Raw genomic sequence first — 20473 nt, forward strand, 5'->3', positions numbered from 1 at the left:
GCGGGTCTAGGTATCATCTTTGGCTTTCATGTAAAAGCATTCCTAGCGGCTAATTAGCTTCTAGACTGCTTTTACAAGCAGTAGGAGGGAATGTCATCCCACCCCCCCACCACCATCTTCCATGGTTTCTCTGGCTCTCCTGTCCCAACACGGAACCTGAGAATGCAGCCTGTGGTTCCGCCAGCTGACCATAGAGCCGATCAAAGACCAGAACGGCTCCAATCATCTCTATGGCCTAAGAAACCGGAAGCTACGAGCATTTCATGACTTAGATTTTGCTGGATGTAAACAGCGCCATTGGGAAATTGGGAAAGCATTTTATTACACCGATCTTGGTGTGGTCAGATGCTTTGAAGGCAGAGGAGAGATCTAGGGTCTAATGGACCCAATTTTTTTTTTTGGGAAAAAAAGTACCCCTGTCCCCCCGTGCTCTCGCGCAAAGGCGAACGCAAGCGTCGGTCTGGTGTCGTATGTAAACAGCAATTGCACCATGCATGTGAGGTATCACCGAAGGTCAGATCGAGGGCAGTAATTTTAGCAGTAGACCTCCTCTGTAAATCTAAAGTGGTAACCTGTAAAGGCTTTTAAAAATGTATGTAGTTTGTCGCCGCTGCACGTGTGTGCGCAATTTTAAAGCATGTGGTGTTTGGTATCCATGTACTCGGCCTAAGATCATCTTTTATTTCATCAAACATTTGGGCAATATAGTGTGTTTTGGAGCATAAAACAAAAAAAAGAAAGTGTGTTTTTTCCAAAAAAAATGCGTTTGAAAAATTGCTGCGCAAATACTATGTGAAAAAAAAAATGAAACACCCACCATTTTAATCTGTAGGGCCTTTGCCTTAAAACATATAATGTTTGGGGTTTCAAAGTAATTTCAACCCCCCCCCCAAATGACCCCATTTTGGAAAGTAGACTATTTGCTGAGAGGCATGTCGAGTCCATGGAATATTTTATATTTTGACACAAGTTGCGGGAAAAAGACAAATTTGTTTTTGTGTTTTTTTGCACAAAGTTGTCACTAAATGATATATTGCTCAAACATGCCATGGGTATATGTGAAATACACCCCAAAATACATTCTGTTGCTTCCCCTGAGTACCAGGATACCACATGTGAGACTTTTTGGGAGCCTAGCCGCGTACAGGACCCCCAAAACCAAGCACCGCCTTCAGGCTTTCTAAGGGTGTAAATTTTTTATTTCACTCTTCGCTGCCTATCACAGTTTCAGAGGCCATAGAATGCCCAGATGGCACAACCCCCCCCCCCAAATGACCCAATCTTGGAAAGTAGACACCCCAAGCTATTTGCTGACAGGTATGGTGAGTATTTTGCAGACCTCGCTTTTTGTCACAAACTTTTGAAAAAAGAAAAAAAAAATGACACACACACACACATTTTTATTTTCTTTCAAAAACAAAATGAGAGCAGCAAAATACTTACCATGCCTCTCAGCAAATAGCTTAGGGTGTCTACTTTCCAACATGGGGTCATTTAGGGGGATTTTGTGCCATCTTGGCATTTTGTGGCCTTCAAAACTGTGAAATAAAACATTAATGCCCTTAGAAATCCTGAAGGTGGTGATTGGTTTTCGGGACCCCGTATGCGGTTAGGCTCCCAAAAAGACCCACACATGTGGTATCCCCGTACTCAGGAGAAGCAGCAGAATGTATTTTGGGGTGTAATTTCACATATGCCCATGGCACGTTTGAGCAATATATCATTTAGTGACAACTATTTGTAATTTTTTTTTTTTTTGTCATTATTCAAATCCCTTGGGACAAAAAAATAAAAATATTCAATGGGCTCAACATGCCTCTCAGCAATTTCCTTGGGGTTTCTACTTTCCAAAATAGGGTCATTTGTACTGCCCTGCCATTTTAGCATCTCAAGAAATGAGATAGGCAGTCAAACTAGGGTACATTTTCTGGAATTTACACAGCTTTTAGTTTGTAGACGCTATAACTTTTGCTCAAACTAGGGATGCACCGAAATTTCGGCCGCCGAAACATATCGGCCGAAAATGGCCCTTTCGGCAAAAAGCCAAAAGAGAATTTTTGCCAATATCGAATGCCGCCTATCAGGGGGGCTTCCTATATCGTAGAAGAGAGGAGAGCTGTCGCCTGTTTGATTACAGCGCCGGGAACACTCAGCTATTGAAATGAAAGCTGTGATGTTCCCGGCACTGTAATCAAACAGGTGGCGGCCCCTCCTCTCCCTTCACTGGCTGCACTACCGGGGACACTGGCTGGCTGCATCTGAAGGGCACTGGTGAGGCTGCATTGATCTGCTGTACCATGTCCCCAGTCTCTGACCATCTCCTGTGCCATGTCCCCAGTCTGACCATCTCCTGTGCCATGTCCCCAGTCTCTGACCATCTCCTGTGCCATGTCCCCAGTCTCTGACCATCTCCTGTGCCATGTCCCCAGTCTCTGACCATCTCCTGTGCCATGTCCCCAGTCTCTGACCATCTCCTGTACCATGTCCCCAGTCTCTGACCATCTCCTGTACCATGTCCCCAGTCTCTGACCATCTCCTGTATAAAAATATTTTTAAAAACAGTCACTTTCACTTTCGGTATCGTTTTTCAGGATCAAGGAAGATTTATTTTCGGTATTGGTTTCGGCACCAAAAAACAGCGGCTGTGATTGGCCGTTTTACAGCGCGATCGGAAGTGCCAATGAGAGATGATCTCATATGTAAACATATGAGATCATCTCTCATCGCCGGCTCTCCCGCCTCACACAGAGACAGCGTGTGAGGAGGGAGAGCCAACCGCTGCGTGAGTCAAAAAAAAAAAGACGAAAAAAAAGTGATGTCAGTGCCATCTGTCCCCACTGCCATGTATAAGTGCCATCTGTCAGTGCCACGTGTCATCATTGCCACGTATTAGTGCCACCTGTCATCAGTGCCACGTATTAGTGCCACCTGTCATCAGTGCCACGTATTAGTGCCACCTGTCATCAGTGCCACCTGTCATCAGTGCCAATTATTAGTGCCACCTGTCATCAGTGCCACCTGTCATCAGTGCCACGTATTAGTGCCACCTGTCATCAGTGCCACGTATTAGTGCCACATCAGTGTCATCAGTGCCACGTATCAGTGCCACGTATCACTGCCATCTGTCTTCAGTGCCACGTATCACTGCCATCTGTCTTCAGTGCCACGTATCACTGCCATCTGTCTTCAGTGCCACGTATCACTGCCATCTGTCTTCAGTGCCACGTATCACTGCCATCTGTCTTCAGTGCCACGTATCACTGCCATCTGTCTTCAGTGCCACGTATCACTGCCATCTGTCTTCAGTGCCACGTATAACTGCCATCTGTCTTCAGTGCCACGTATCACTGCCATCTGTCTTCAGTGCCACGTATCACTGCCATCTGTCTTCAGTGCCACGTATCACTGCCATCTGTCTTCAGTGCCACGTATCACTGCCATCTGTCTTCAGTGCCACGTATCACTGCCATCTGTCTTCAGTGCCACGTATCACTGCCATCTGTCTTCAGTGCCACGTATCACTGCCATCTGTCTTCAGTGCCACATATCACTGCCATCTGTCTTCAGTGCCACATATCACTGCCATCTGTCTTCAGTGCCACATATCACTGCCATCTGTCTTCAGTGCCACATATCACTGCCATCTGTCTTCAGTGCCACGTATCACTGCCATCAGTGCCATGTATCACTGCCATCTGTCATCAGTGCCACGTCAGTGTCATGTGTCATTGTCCTGGTGCTCCAGGGCCTTCAAAAACTTGTTTTAGTCAACAAGTTAGATGGTGAAGCACCTGATGGTGCTCCCTGCATGTTGGGCCTCTCTATGTGGCCAGGCTGTGAAAAAGTCCCACACATATGGTATCATAATACTCGGGAGGAGTAGCAGAATGTATTTTGGGGTGTTATTTGTGCTATATACATGCCATGTGAGAGAAATAACCTATTACAATGACAATTTGGGGGGGGGGGGGAGAGATCTTCATTTTGCAAAGAATTTTGGGGGGAAAAAAATGACATCAAAAAGCTCACCATGCATCTTACTAAATACCTTGGAATGTCTACTCTCAATAAAAGGGGTCATTTGGGGGGTATTTGTACTTTCCTGGCTTGTTCGGGTCGCAAGAAATGAGATAGGCCGACAGTACATCAGGTGTGATCAATTTTTTATGATTTGCACCATAGCTTGTAGACTCTATAAAACTTTCACAAAGACCAAATAATATCCACTAAATTTGCAAAATTTTATCACAGAAACTAAGAAAAATTCGTTTTTTTTTCAAAATTTTCGGTCTTTTTTTCATTTATAGCGCAAAAAATAAAAAACCCAGAGGTGATCAAATACCACCAAAAGAAAGCTCTATTTGTATGAAAAATGGAACAAAAAAAAGGACAAAAAATGCATTTGGGTACAGTCTTACATGACTAATTGCATGAGTAATTGCATTCAAAGTGTGAGAGCGCTGAAAGCTGAAAATTGGTCTAGGCAGGAGGGGGGTTTAAGTGCCCAGTAGGCAAGTGGTTAATATTACACATAAACACAACATAACTTATAAAATTCCTGCTAAATTGCTACTAAAGCATCTTTCACATGTGGCATACTAAAGTGTACGCCCATGGGAAAACATGTTTACCCGCACAGGGATGCACAGTTGTTCTGTGCATCCCCGTACAGGCAGTCCCCATTTATGTCAGTTGGAATACCAAGGCTGCACAGGCATAGCTGCTGTTCCCAATCTGACATCCGCGTGGGTACGCGATACCGAACACAGACAGTGGGAGCTCAGGGACATGCATGCGGACCTACATGGATGTAAAATTGGGAGCAACAGCTCTGTTCTAGCAGGTGCTACATCCCAAATTACATCAATGGGCCTGCTTGCACAGATATGCACGAAAAACCTGTACATCCCTGTAAAGGTACGCTCTGCATGCCTTGTGTGAACAAGTCCTTAGGCCCCTTTCACACAAGCACACCGATCGGGTCTGCCTGTCTGTTTTTCAGGCGGGCCCAATCGGACCACCCATTGTGTCCGTTTACACCCGCCTGCATCCGATAAAGTCAGCTAAAAACAGACGGGGGGGGGGATTCCATTCTCCGTCCATCTAGCAGATCGGATGGCATCCAATGGAGTTGGACAGGCGGTCAGTTTCCATCCGACCAGCCCATAGAGAATAGCGAGCTGTGTCAGCTCTGCATGAGCGGAGCAGACATGGACCTGTCATCCGCCTGCTCAGCAGGGATCAGCAGACAGATCCCCCGCTGAGCAGGCAGAGCTGCTTGACAGAGTCCGCTCCCTGTGAAAGGGGTCTTAGAGCAGCCGATCCATTAGGGGCGCTGGGGTGCCACACCCCCTGCAGGGCGCCGGACTCATAAGTTTGTATGAGTTTCCCCCCCCTTCAAGCCACACGATTAGAGCCCGAGGCTCTAATTGGCTTGAAAAATGTTGGGCTCGCGGCGCAGAGCATTGCACCCCAAACCCACCCACTTGTGACATTAGGGAATATTCACTATTGTCTTCTCCTCCTGGCCAATCAGGACGGATCGGGTTGGCCGGAAGGAGAAGTTGAGGTATCTGTGGGAGGGGTAAGTGCGGGGGACCGTCACCGTGGAGGGGTGAGTGCGGGCGGACTTGTGTTCTTTAAAAAAAAAAAAAAAAAAAAAAAAAAAAGGAATTTAACTTTTTACATTTTTTTTAACAGTCATTTTTTATTTTTTTTGGGGGGGTTGTCTTTGGTGAGATATCAGAGGTCTAAACAGACCCACATATCTCTATTTTCTAGACAGAGAAAGGGACTAAAGATCTTTTTCTCTGTAGCACTTTACTTGAATGAATGAGGAATCTGTGTAGAGATTCCATTAATTCATAAAATGACAGTCTGATACATTGTAACACTTGCATTGTTTTGTTATTCTTAATAAAGGATTGTCAAATTCTCAAAAACTGTGTGTGTGTCTGTTTTTATTTCTTTGACACTTTTTTGGTGAATGGGTAGGGGTACTATGTACTCATAACATAAATTCACATAATCTGTTAAAGGCGGCTTTCAGATTCCGATAAGCCCCCTGCCTGCAGACCCCCACAACCCAGGGAAGAGGGAAGAGGCCCTTGTCCCCAGAGACAAGGTGCTCTGGGGCAGGGGGGGGGGCAAAGAACCCCCCTGCCCCAACACACCCCCCCATGTTGAGGACATGTGGCTTGGTATTGTTCAGGGTTGTACACTTGTCGTTTACCCCCCCCCCTTTCCCGACCCACTGGGCTACATGCTCGGATAAGGGTCACACACACACATATATATATATATATATATATATATATATATATATATATATATATATATATATATATATATATATATATATATATATATACACATATATATATATATATATATATATATATATATATATATATATATATACACACATACACACACACACACACACACACACACACACGTGTGTGTGTCAGTTTTGCTGCGGCAGGTTCTATACACACACAGTACAGATGCGCCACTTAAAAGGCAGACTAAGGGGACCTCAACACCAACCCCCCCCCCCCCCCCAGCACTATTTTTAAAGGGATTTTTCATTTTTATGGTGACACTTTAAGCATCATTAACATCACTGCTCCTTTAAAAACAATCTTTTTTAAAAGTTTTTTTTGCATTGGTACTTGTTCCCCAGAGCAGTAGCCGGGCCCCCATACCCTTTTCATGGCCAATAACTTGCATATAAGCCTTCAAAATGGTGACTTTTGATCGTGGTTCAGGTCCGAACTTTTGCGAAGGTCGAGAACTGTGGCGTGAACCGAACCAGGGGGTATTCGGCCCATGCCCATCTCTACAACCAATCATCTCACCATCCCAATATGCAGTTTAGTACGTCCCCCAATTACAAACTGTTTTCTTTTTTATTATTTTGGAAATATCTTTTTTTTCTGTTCCTGTTACTTCTCCTGCCCACAAACTACTGTGATATGAACCTCTGCAGGCAAGAGTTTGGTTAATGTTGCCAATATTATGGCAATGTGTAAAGAATATAATTCCCTGGCTTGTCATGCGCTGGAATGGTTGCACATTATTATTAGGGGCTGGCTTAGAGAACAAGGAAGTGGCCAGATAACCAGATGCTCTTAGTAAAAATTGCAGGCTGGGACAGAAAAGTGCATGGAAAGACATATGCTTTTTGCATTTACTATACATTTTAAACAGTGCCTTGTTTACAATTTACAGGGTTAGGGTGAAGCTTGTCCTTAATGTTAAAGAGGAGGTCCAGCCCCCCACCAAAAAATAAAAGTCGGCTTGGACACGGCGGAGAGAAGACGCTCATTGCTGGAGCTCCCGACTCCTGACCCTTTCATCTAGGCTGATATGCCCAAATTCCAACCCTTTATCGCTGGCCATGAGCTACTGTAGGAGAGGCAAGACCAGGGGATTATCTAAAGCGGCTCCAGTGGCCCAAATCAACCGTTTTTTTCAAGAACTGTCCAGAGCAGCCCCGGAGGCTCTTTCTGAGAAGACACGTGGTGCCCCGAGGCCTCCACACTCCCCAGCAATGGTGGCCTCACAAACCTCTTTGCCTCACTCCTTGATGGGACTCCCGGCCCTCCTAGACCCCTCGCCCAGCACCTCGTCTAGCCCTGAGCTCTCCCTACAGCCATCGCAAGACAATTCAGATATCCCAGCCCTGCTGCGGGCTCTCCCCACCAAATCGGACATGGAGGCCCTGGTGCTGAGGGTGGAGGAACAACCTCCAGCAGATTCGATCGGAAGTGCACGACTTAGACAACAAACTGACCAGAGAGGAGTCGGCGGTTAGCGCTCTGGAGACCAGTGTTACCCAGATGGAACAAGCATACTCACGGTCCCGAAACCAGCTGGCGGAGGTACAACTCCACACGGAGGACCTGGAAAACCACAGCCGCCGCAACAACCTGAGGCTCAGAGGGCTGCCAGAGGCGACCGGACCATTTAGCATAGATTGTCCTAGCAATCCTGCAAAAAGTCTTGGACTTTGACCCTCCTGTGAGCCTAGAATTCAACAGGGTACATAGGGCGCTGGGTCCCAAGTTGGCAGATCTGGATCGGCCGCTTACACCGCTACAGCCAGAAAGACCAGATCATGCGAGCGGCACGGCTTAAGGGCCCAGTCGAATTCAATGGGGCACATATCTCTATATTGCCGGATGTGTCCCGGACGACCCTGCTGAGGAGAGTGATGCTTAAGCCCTTGCTGGAGGCATTACACCACACAGAGCTGCCATATCATTGGGGGTTTCCTATCCAGCTGACCAACCGCAAGGGAGGCGAGTCATTCACCCTACGGCGATATGCAGAGCTTCCCGACCTGTTCATATTCCTGGAGATGGAGGCAATCCCGCTGCAGGACTGGCTAAGCCACCTGCCATGCAGAGATCCCTGATCAGCAATTCAGGCTGTCAACACAGGTCTAGCACGCCGATCCTCCAGACGCAGTCGGAGAGACCACACGCTGATCGGGATGGGCGACCATCCCATGATCCCACACAAGCTCTCCACGTGAGTGACATGCATACCAGGTCATACCAGAAGCTTGTTTAATCGTGGCCTCCTTGTTGTGTCCAGAACACTTATGTGCCCCCCCTTTTGTCCCCACCCCCCCCCCCGTTTCCTCTGCTCCATTGTCAGGATAGGGAGGCAACAGAGATGGAATGGATCCTGCACTGTATGCTGGACTACATGATGAGGGCTTACCATCTGGAAAACTATGGCACAAATTCAGCTACCACGCACTGAGGCTCCGAGATCATCCTGGCGGGTCATGCTTTATTAGTGAGACCGGCGGTCCATACGAGACTGTTCCTCTGCCATTGCATGTCAGGCCTTGGTATCATAATGCTGTATAAACATGGGGGGGGGGTATGCAGGTGATCATGTAGAGCCAAAATATGTTCAGTCTGTGGGTCAGGTGCATGTTGCTTTCTGGTGCAGCCGTCCAGCCCGGCTCGCCTACTTTCCAGAGCCGTTTTTGATATATATTGTTATCACGGTTGCTAGCCTATTCTGACGGGTTATCTCTCTGTCTATGTTACCCATCCAATAGCATACATATATATGTGTTGTTTTGATCCAGATAATTTAGCATTGGGACGGATTTGAAAGGTTTTTGGGTTCTGTGCACTGCAGCGTGTGGAGCGAGACTCTTTGCCTTGAGCACAGCTCGCTCTTCAGGCTGGCAGCACGATGTTCTACCAGGGATGGCTTTTTCCTTCCTTTCTTGCTCAAGTTTGTTTCGTTATTTGTCTGTTATAGACCGATTATCTCTGATATCTTATTTTATATATAAGGTTTCACTTTAGGATAGTGAGAAGGCAGAGTTTGTGATTCTGTTTTTAAGTGGGCTAGACTGAGTATATAGCTTTATATGTCCATCATGCTATTTCGGATGTCCTTAACGGTTGTAACTGTCATTAGTTCGAGCTTTTATTGCACATGTTTGTATTGTCGCATGTCTTGTTTGGATGGCCATGCAGTGTTCCATATGATTCACTATAAGGGCAGCTTTATAAATTTTTTCCCGTTCTATTTTTATTTAATCTAACAATGTGGACACTGTTTTGGCATCTTCTAAATGCACCTTGGTCATCATGCTTTTATAGGATAAACATTTTATTGCATTTTTGATCGAGAGTGCAGGAACATGAGGGGAAATCACATATTTACGCATAGATCTATATATTTCTGTTATATTGATGTTATGTGGAATATATTTTTGTTTTTTTTTCCCCCTTCTTTAGACATTTTTCCATGGGTTAATTTTGCGGCACACTACAATGTGTTTGTGAATCGCATGCATTTAGTAGGATTTATTAAAATATAAAATATTTGATACAAACTATTGCGATCATAAAACAAGAATTTTATAGTAATGTTAGAGTTCTTTTAACTATACACATTTTCTTATTAGCAATTCACGTTTTTTGGGTTTTTGAAGGTTAAACATGTAATAGGGGTGGAGCCTTTTGTTCCTTTCCGTTTTTTCTCCTTTTTTTTGCCTTTTGTCAGGTGTTTCAGGTGTTTGTAATTGCTTACCTGCTATATATTCATGTTTAACAACCTTCAACTTGGCTATGAATAAGCATCGGTTGATGTGAAATGCGTTAGCAGCTATCCCACTTCATCTACTTGTGATGTGACCTGTTTTGCATTTATTTAATTTTTATTACAATAAATGTGCTTTTTTTCTACAGGGAAGTGCGGCCGTCTAGATTTTTTCTTCCTTGTTTTCCAAGATTTGTGCAGAGCCAGCACCTGTGAGGCTATGTGAGGGCGTTCACCACTAGAGAGGAGTAAGTGTCCTGTGAGCGGCTTTTTTCTTCTCTATCGCACCATCCCTATGAGAGTTGCTCCGTTGAGCAATTATCTCCCTTGCCTCCCGTTGAAATCCGAGCTGGGCTGGATGGCTGTAATCTGTCTGTGGAGGGCTCTGGGGGGTTGTGTCCGGATATGGGGGCAATGTTTTTAAGTATTCAGAAATAGATAAGCGGCATACCTGGTCTTGACATGTCTTCATGCCTCTCAAGGGGGGCTACCCCCCGCCTCCCAACAATACACCCCATTGGACGGGTCTTATTCGAGGTCCCCCTAGTGCTGCTCTTATGTGAATTAGGAGGTTATTGTCCATGTCCATTTTTTTCCCTGGTAGGGCATGCCAGCCACTATAGTTATAGGGTTTTTTATACCCAAAGTTTAAGTTTACTAGCGTATGGGTCGGGTCTGGGAGCTCTTGCTCCCCGCTTTATCCAACCACATTCCCCACATAGGGCTGCACCCCATCAGTGACTAAGCTTCTGAGCCACTGGGGAGCTCCGAGACTAGGTCTCCCCTACGCCTCCGGCATATTCATTTATTTTGTGACCACTGTTACTACCTGTAACTTTTCTTCTATTCTTTACCTTTCCTTTTCAATGTCCCTCTCCCCTCCCCCCTTTTTTTTTTTTTTTTTTTTTGGGTGGGGGCTTCCTCCAGTGCCTACCTTGACCATGGGTTAACCGGAGCCTCTTCACCTTGGGTCTATCAATGTGAAGGGGATGAATACCCCGGAGAATCGCTCTACGGTGCTCTCCAACTTGAAACATATGAAAGCTCACGTTTGCTTCCTTCAGGAGACTCACTTTCGTGCCGAAAAAATATCAAGACTCCATGATCGTTTCTTCACGGCGGCCTACCACGGGTGCTCATCTGACTCCAGGTCCAAGGGGGTAAGTACTTTGACACATAGCATGACTCCGTGGGTGCTGCGGGACCAGTGGAGTGATGCGTAGGGTCAGGTCCCGTTCGTGATAGGGACCCTGGGCAATTCCTTGGTAAACCTATACCTCCCCAATTCGGGCCAGAACGACTTCTTGGAACTCACTCTGACTAAGCTAAGCGATTTTGCTGAGGGAGCGGTGATCCTGGGGGACGATATGACTTACACTATGGACCCGACCTTGCATGCGTCCAGGAGCACATCCCAGATTTCTTATGCGGCTCTAAAGCGCTTAAAGAACTTCTATGCCTTTCATCTGGTGGTCGTCTGGAGGGTATTACACCTGAATCAGAGGGACTACACGTTCTTCTTCCATCCCCATGATTCCTACACCAGAACTGACCTCTTCATGTTATCCCAGTCTCTCCTTTCTAGGGTGGTCTCCGCCTCTATAGACTCCACTACTTTCTCAGACCATGCCCCGGTTATCTTGGACATTGACTTGTTGCCTCCCAAACAGTGGATGTGGAGGCTTAACGACTCCTTGATCCAGACCCAAGGTTATGGAGGAAGTGTCCAGGGAATTGAGAAACCATTTCTCTCCTAATGTGAACTCCGACAGTGCTCCCTTGATGGTATGGGAAGCTCACAAGAGCTTGATCAGAGGAATCTTGATCAAAATTGGATCCCGCCTCAACCCAACAAATCTGCAACCTTTTGGACAAGATCAGAGCCTTGGAGGCCACTCATAAAAAATCTCTAGCAGCTCAAGCTTTGGTGGAGCTCACTATCCTTAGAACCCAGCTGAGATCTTTGGCCCTAGTCAGGGCCAAGACAGTCATCGCAAAATGTAAACGTACGTTCTACAAACATAGTAACAAGTGCGGAAAAATACTGGCGAGGACCCTGAGAACACAGCGGGCCCAAGCATTTATCCCTGAACTCCTAGGTGCCAATAACACCAAGGTACATACTATGGAGGAGATCGCCGACCTGTTCCGAAAATACTACACCTCCCTATACCGCGCCAGACCTCGGAGAGGGAGATATCATCAGAACGAGAGGCCATACGGGAATACATTCAAAGGTCGGGCCTGCCCCGTCTGTCGGACAAGCTGTTGGCAACTCTAGATACGCCAATCTCTGGAGATGAGATCACTCTGTCGATAGCCCGAATGCAAAAATGGCAGGGCACCGGGCCCAGATGGATATTCCCTCCTATACTACAAGACTTTCGGGTATCTTTTGATCCCACACAGTCATTATGCTGGGGTAGGAGTGCTCCCCCCTGCGGACACATTGCAGGCTTTCATTACGGTGCTCCCTAAAGAGGGCAAAGATCCCCTACATTGCCAGAATTAATCGGCTGACATTCCTCCTAAAAAGTGGACTTTAAAATCTTCTCCAAAGTCCTCTCAATGCGCTTAATGGAGTTGATTCCGCAACTGGTCCATTCGGATCAGGTTGGTTTTGTGCCCTCGATGGATGCACCTGACAACACTACGAAGGCGCTTAACCTGATCCATGCAGCTCAGACACAGGGAACTCCCATGCTGCTCCTCTTGACCGATGCCGAGAAGGCGTTCGACAGGGTGTACTAGCCCTTTTTTGTTAGAGACCCTTCGACATGTGGGTTTAGGACACCGGCTGTTAAAGCTATCTACTCTCACCCGTCGGCCCAAGTAAAGGTTAACGGCTACCTCTTCTCCCCCTTCGGGATAGCAAATGGGACGAGACAGGGATGTCCCCTTGTCTCCCCTGATATTTATCCTGACCCTGGAACCCTTTCTCCGAATGGTTAGAGACAACCCCGACATCTCGGGCCTTCGTTTAGATGATACGCTGTAACCAACCCCCTAGTGTCCATTCCAAACCTGCTAGTGGGGCACTATCCTTTTTCAAGATTAACTACCAGAAATCAGAGGCGCTAAAAATTTCCATGCCGGCATCTCTCGACATGTTACTCCGGGCGGATTTCCCTTTCAAATGGGCAGAGACCTCAATCAAATATCTGGGCATTTGTCTGCCCAGTAGGATGGAGAACATTTTCTCCCTCAATTTTCCACCCCTCTTGACGGCCATTAAAAAAGAACTACAGTCTTGGCAGCAAGGAACACAAGGCACAAGAACATTCTTGTGGTTCGGACGTTGCAGTATAATTAAAATGAACATCATGCCTCGGTTGCTATACCATCTACAGGCCCTCCCCATCCGGATCCCGAATTGTTTTCTTAGGGCGGTGAACCGAGCCTTCGTTACCTTTTGGGCCCAAAAAGCCCCATGGCTCACCCGGTCGATCATATGTTTGCCAAAACTGATGGGGGGGGGGGATGGCCTTCCAGACGTTAATCTTTACCACATGGCCTGTCACCTGACATGAATCTTAGACTGGTGTCGCCATGTTCCACTTAAACAGTGGGTTCAAGTGGAACAGCTTTTGACTGGAACTCAGCTGAACTTGGTGCCCTGGTGCCAGGCGAATCTGCCAAGCCGGGTTCTAAACCACCCCACTGTGGGAGAGACATGGAGGATTGCTCAAAAGGCATTCCATGACCTCTCAGTCGCACCTACTCCCTCACCGCTCACCGGGAACCCGTCCTTCAGTCCGGGTCTCAGTGACCCCAGATTCCAGGAGCTCAAAGAGACCAGAAGATCTCAACTCCGTCACTTCATCCACAACAGATCAATGGCAGTCCAGGGAAAGAATCATGGGGGACCCATCCTTGATGGGTCTGTCCTTTTGGCAAAAACTCCAGCTAGCCCACTTCATAGGGTCGCAGCCTCTCCCAGCGCCCTTTAGAAGGGCATTAACTACATTCAAACAACTATGCCTGGACCAGTCCCCCGTGCGACATACAGTTTTGATGAGTTATCAGTTGCTCATATTTTCTCCCAAAGATTTCAGACCCCCCTACATTCTTAAGTGGGAGCAGGATCTGGGACTCCAATTCACTGAGCGGCAAGTGGAGCGACTTCTCCTCTTTTCCAGTAAAACTTCAGTATGTGCTAGCCACCAGGAGGCGGGGTTCAAAGTGTTGACTCGGTAGTACTATACACCAGAGAGGATCCACAAGATGTTCCCTCAGAACTCTGATTTGTGCTGGAGATGTGGGGAGGAACAGGGTTCTCTCCTCCACGTCTTCTGGTTCTGCCATCTTGTGGTCCCATTTTGGACCGAGGTACACCGCATTATCCAAAAGCTCACCGATAGGGAACTACCTATGACCCCCGTGTTCTTACTGCTACATCATCACGAGGTTCGGAGCAAGATCTACAGGAGATCCATCATACCTCTCCTGCTTACGGCGGCAAAAAGTTGCATCCCTCTTGTCTGGAAGCGGACACAGCCACCAGGGGTGGCCGCCTGGTTGAAAAGAATAGCCTAAATCAATGAAATGGAGGACATGGTAGCCACAGATAAGGGCCTCAGAGAAAAGTACCTCATGAAATGGTTTTATTGGCGCAAGTTTGCTTACTCAGAGGAACACGCAGAACTTATGATCTAACGCCCTTGGGAGGGAAGACACCTGAGATAGCTCCCTGGCCACTGATGGAGGGACTGGAGGACGCCCCCCCCCCCCCCCACCTTTTTTTTTTTTTTTTTTCTCCCCCTCTTTTCTTTATTTCTTAATTCTCTGGCTTCTCTTCGCTGCTTGGCCCCAGGGTCACAGCCATCTCTCTTTATCTAGGGAACATAATAAAAAAAATAAAAAAAAATTTTTAAATGTGTTTACCGTCAAAAATGTGCGGGATGCGAATACCTCCTTGGCTTCAAGGCCCACTGTCTAGGCCGCAAATATATGTTACATCATCTGTTTTATTGTGAAATTTGTATACGTGATCTAGCATGTGGGGGCGATTTATTATTTACAATGTTGCTGATATAGTTAATCTGTGGCCTTGGAGATCTGCAAGGTCTTCTTGGACCATTGAAAAAGACAAAAAAGATGCCGAAATCTTCAAAATCAGTGCAACATCTTTATCTACTTCAATACCAGGCACTTACACCCCCTTCCTACCCAAGCCAATTTTCAGCTTTCAGCACTGTCACTGTTTAAATGACAATTGTGCGGTCATGCTACACTGTACCCAAACAGAATTTTTATCATTTTGTTCCCACAAATAGAGCTTTCTTTTGGTGGTATTTGATCACCTCTACCTAAATGGATACAGAGTGAATGGAGAGATAGGTGGGTTCCCCTACTCCATAATTCTGGGAAATCTAAAGGAAATTGTACAGAGATTGCACAATCAGATTGCATAGTGTATAGCCAGCTTTTATATAAGTACATAGGAGGGAGTGGATGGACACTCAGCTGTCAAGCCCTATTCACATCTCTGCATAGCAGGAACTCACATTCCCGCATGCTTTTTTTGGGGGGCGTTTTGGCTCATTGCGCATAGGGCATGCACTTGAATGGACAGTCCTACGCGCAACAATCACCCCAAAGAAGCCTATTTAGATTAGAACGTGGTGCATTTTTTACCATGCTATTCACAGCGTGTTTCTGAAATGCACGGCAAAGCATGCATTTTCTGTGCAGTTTGTCTTGCATTCGGAAATGGACAGATGCAAATGGAGCCTCATTGTTCTTGTGTAAAAACCCCAATTTCTCTTGCAGACCCTATTCTCCAACAGGACAAAGATGGCAAAAATAAACATTACAGGGGTTATAACCCTCCCTTACACTATCCAAAATGAAAAAGTTTTCCCTGAAGTTCTACTTTAACCTATGCGTTCGTGCACAAAATAGGCATTTTCAGGAGTTTAAAGTGGATGTAAACCTACTCTCATAATTTCTAAATGACTTCCATAGTGCTGATCTATAAGGATATATATGCCTCCTGCATGTAACCTTACCTGTCAAATATCTCCCCTTTAGCTGTTTGGAGCCCTGCAAAACTCTGGATTCTGTGGGCAGGTCTGTTGTCCAGGGCTCGGTGGGTGGAGTCGTGATGTCAGTAGACATCTACACTCCCCTTGGCCAGGCATTGATATTTCTTACACTGAACTTCTGCTGGTCTCGTGGATTATGGCCCATGATCACTAACATCCAGTCTAAACCCAAGAAAGTCACCACATAACTTCAACATGCCCAATCATGCGGAAGTGTGGAGCTGCCAATCCTGGGAGAGCTGGAGAAGAAAGGAGGGAGGATGCAAAGTATACAGAATGCCTCTCTCATGCATGAGATAACAAATACAAAGATAACAAATACAAAGATAGATAGCAGTGCAGGTTTCGATGTAAATAATAAACCACAAAGTATGTAATCAGAGGAGTCCTTTGAGCAATATATAGCTCTTGGTGAGGGATATACAGTCTGTTAGCAGGCCAGCCTTGGAAGGGGAGGTGAAGCCACTCCAATATGTAAAAAAGAGAAAAACAGCAAAGGTGCCTTAGTAAGATTGTATAGTTTAATGACAAAATTCCATTAAAATCACTCACATGTAATTACATGTTAGTCCGGCACACGGGATGACAGTAGAAGCCATAGGTGATCTCTGCACTCTATCTGATGGAAGGGAGCCTTGTTCCTCTCCGCTGTCGGCTAGTATGTTCGACGCAGACTTCCGGGATATGATCGTGATAGCCGACAGCGGAGAGGAACAAGGCTCCCTTCCATCAGATAGAGTGCAGAGATCACCTATGGCTTCTACTGTCATCCCGTGCTGGACTTAACATGTCAGTACATGTGAGTGATTTTAATGGAATTTTGTCATTAAACTATACAATCTTACTAAGAGATGCCTTTGCTGTTTTTCTCTTTCCTGCATGAGATAAGGAAATCACCTGTTAGTCACAGCAAGCAGAAAGAATGGACCTATTTCTCTTTGTCTGTTTTTATCTTTCTGAAAAAAGATAAGAGGATTGCTCAGAGCTGGATTATCTTTGTGGGCACACATAAAATGACATCCTCTGCTGTAACAAATAGAAGTCTTAATTTAAAAAAAAAAAAAAAAAAAAAAAAAAAAAAAAATTGGGAGGGGGGGGCTTACATTCACTTGAAGGCAGGGTTTAGAAACATTAAATAAATATATATATATATATATATATATATATATATATATATATATATATATTATATATACATACATACATACATACACACATACACACACACATATATGAGAGGAGCTTTTAAGTATAAAAAACCCCTGGCATGCCTAAATGTGCATTAAAGTGTTCGTAAAGGCAGAAGTTTTTTTTTTTTTTTTTTTTTTTTTTTATCGTAATGCATTAACCACTTCAGCCCCAGACCATTTGGCTGGCCAAAGACCAGAGCACTTTTTGTGATTCGGCACTGCGTCGCTTTAACTGACAATTGCGCGGTCATGCTACATGGCTCCCAAACAAAATTGACATCCTTTTTTTCCCCCACAAATAGAGCTTTCTTTTGGTGGTATTTGATCCCCTCTGCAGTTTTTATTTTTTGCGCTATAAACAAAAAAAAAAAAAAAAAAGAAGATCGACAATTTTGAAAAAACAAAGCAATATTTTTTACTTTTTGCTATAATAAATATCCCCAAAAAATATATAAAAAAATTTTTTTTCCTCAGATTAAGCTGATACGTAATTCTTCTACATATTTTTGGTAAAAAAAATAAATAATAATAATCGCAATAAGCGTTTGATTGGTTTGCGCCAAAGTTATAACGTCTACAAAATGGGGATAGTTTTATGTCATTTTTATTAATTTTTTTTTTTTACTAGTAATGGTGGCGATCTGCGATTTTTATGGTGACTGCGACATTATGGTGGACAGATCGGACACTTTTGGCACTATTTTGGGACCGTTCACATTTATACAGCGATCAGTGCGATTAAAAATGCACTGATTACTGTGTAAATGTGACTGGCAGTGAAGGGGTTAACCACCAGAGGGCTAGGAAGGGGTTACATGTGTCCTAGGGAGTGATTCTGTTAGGGGGCGTGGCTACGAGTGACACATCACTGATCGCTGCTCCCGATGAGAGGGAACAGACGATCAGTGACATGTCACTAGGAAGAACGGTGAGATGTTGTGTTTACACTGACATCTCTCGGTCCTTCAGCTCCATGACACGATCGCGGGACACCGGCAGACATCGAGACCGCAGGTATGCGGGAACGTTCACGGAGCTCACAGCAGGGCAGCGCGCGCACACACAGTGGCGAATTTAACAGGACGTACCTGTACACCCATTTGCCCGTCCATGCCATTCTGTTGACGTATATATCTACATGCAGCGGTCAGCATGTGGTTAAACGTAGTAGTATAGCCAAAGCTCGGATCGCAGTGCAGGAATCGGATCTCATAGGTGTGAACACCCAAGCGATCTGATTTCAGTGCGGGACAAAAAAAAAAAAAAAAAAAGCATCCTGCAGCATTTTCGATGAATTTGCATCTCACAGACATTGCATGTGATCTGCACACATAAGTGTGAACCCAGGCTCAGGGTAGTGCTCTGGCAAATGTAACAATTTAAAATGTTCCCAATCCCTCCCCCCCTTTTCCCTATATCATGCCCCTACTCCGGCTCTCCATTATCCACTATACATGGTGGCATCCCTGATCATAGTTGGGAAGTACCTGTTCAGACCCATTAATACTCGATTTTACGCTATGCCTTTTGCTTTCTGATGTTATGATAGATATCTGTTCTACTCATACCTCTTATGTCTCTGTATTGCTATGCTGACAACCCGAGAATTGAATGTTACATAATGCGTCTGTTCATACCAGACTTTGCTTCTTTTAAAAAAAAAAAAAAAAAAAAAAAAAATGAAATATAAAATGTTCCCAATCCTACCCAAAAGCTTTACTTTTGGAGTTCAGGTGCACTTTAACCTAAGCCACTGATCTGTAACCAGTCCACTTCAGTAGTTGTTCTACTGTCCCCTACAATCCTAAATTTCCAGCCAAAAAGCGTGCAAAAATTAACATAAATGTCTAAAATCAAGTTCATGAAAAATAGGGGGTAGTTATGATTGCGTAGCCGAGGTCTACACATCATGTCTGTAATTGCCGCCTAGTAACGTTCACATTCAAAATGTCTAAATCAGCCCTTTACCTTCATCTGACCATGCATCTGTATAATCCGGGCTATGGGCTGGGTAACATCGAGCCTTTGACTCCCAATTAAAACAGGCATGCCGAGAGAGGTCTGGCTGCAGACTGGAACTCCACGTTTGACAGGAAACATGTGACCTCCCACTCCACTTTTTTTTTTTTTTTTTTTTTTTTTTTTTTTTTTATATGAACTTTAATGTCATAAACATTCACTAGACACTACACACAACTAGTGGAAGTGGAACACATGTTTCCTGTTACATCTGCATTTCCCGGTGGTCAGGTGTGTTTGTGGAGCTCCGCCCTCCAAAGGAAACATGTGGCCTCCACTGTTTTTTTTTTCGTTTGTTTTCTTTATAAACGTAACACTTGCTGCCAGAGCTGTTTTTGCATTTTTTGCAGACATGTTTAAAAATAATTTTCTGCCTTAAGATTACATAAACCCCCCAAACATTATATATTTTCTGAAAGCAGACCCCCTAGAGCTCAAAATAGCGGTAGTTTCAATTTTTTATGTCACATGATATTACCGCAAAGGTTTCAAAAATTTCAGTAAAAAACACATTAAAGAGAATTTAAAGGGGAAATAAATGCAACAAGTTACCCACATTTTTGATAAAATATAAAAGATGAGGTTGCACCCAGTAAATAGATAGGCAACATGTCAAGCCTCAAATTTGCGTGTGCCCGTGAAATGGCGACAAACTTTAATACCCTGTATTTTCTGTAGGCGATGCTTCAAAGGCCCCATACATACTTGCCAATAGTCCCGAATTTCCCGGGACATGCACGAATTCGGAAGCCTCGTCCCGATTTTTTTATTTCCCGCGATTTGTCCCGAATTTCCGAGCTTGTCCCGGAGGATCGTAAATTTTTTTGGGCAATAAAGTGTTAATTAGCATCGCCGCAGCCTCGGTATCCTCCCCCTGCCTTATTTTGTCCTCCTTGTCCTCTATTGGACAAGAAGGACACCTGCTCCTTCTGCCTGTCTTGATTTGCCAAGTTAGTATGGCAAGCGGGGGCGTGGCTACTTAAATTACCATGCCAGCCCGCCCAAAGACTCGCGCAGTTGGAGCACATGGACTGATGGGGGAGGACGTGCCGCTCTGTGTACCCTGACTGCGACGCCTGCCTGCGTCAGCCAGGACTAACTCGGAGGAGGTTCGCCTCCTCCTCCTCCTCCTCCTGT

At 45.2% G+C, this 20473-nt stretch overlaps 1 protein-coding gene across 3 annotated transcripts in view; it reads right to left on the reverse strand.

The window, feature by feature from the left end:
- Window positions 1-19445, reverse strand: part of NTAN1 (N-terminal asparagine amidase) — a 1046973-nt gene extending 1027528 nt beyond the window's left edge. For all 3 annotated transcript variants that reach the window (XM_073591178.1, XM_073591177.1, XM_073591176.1), the window contains exon 1: window positions 19286-19445. In XM_073591178.1, the coding sequence (XP_073447279.1) occupies window positions 19286-19417 (132 nt within the window). In that variant the 5' untranslated portion in view covers window positions 19418-19445. The remainder of the gene's footprint in view (window positions 1-19285) is intronic.
- Between the last annotated feature and the right edge of the window lie 1028 nt (window positions 19446-20473).

This window comes from Aquarana catesbeiana, linkage group LG06 (assembly GCF_042186555.1).
Source record: "Aquarana catesbeiana isolate 2022-GZ linkage group LG06, ASM4218655v1, whole genome shotgun sequence".
NCBI classification, from domain to species: Eukaryota; Metazoa; Chordata; class Amphibia; order Anura; family Ranidae; genus Aquarana; species Aquarana catesbeiana.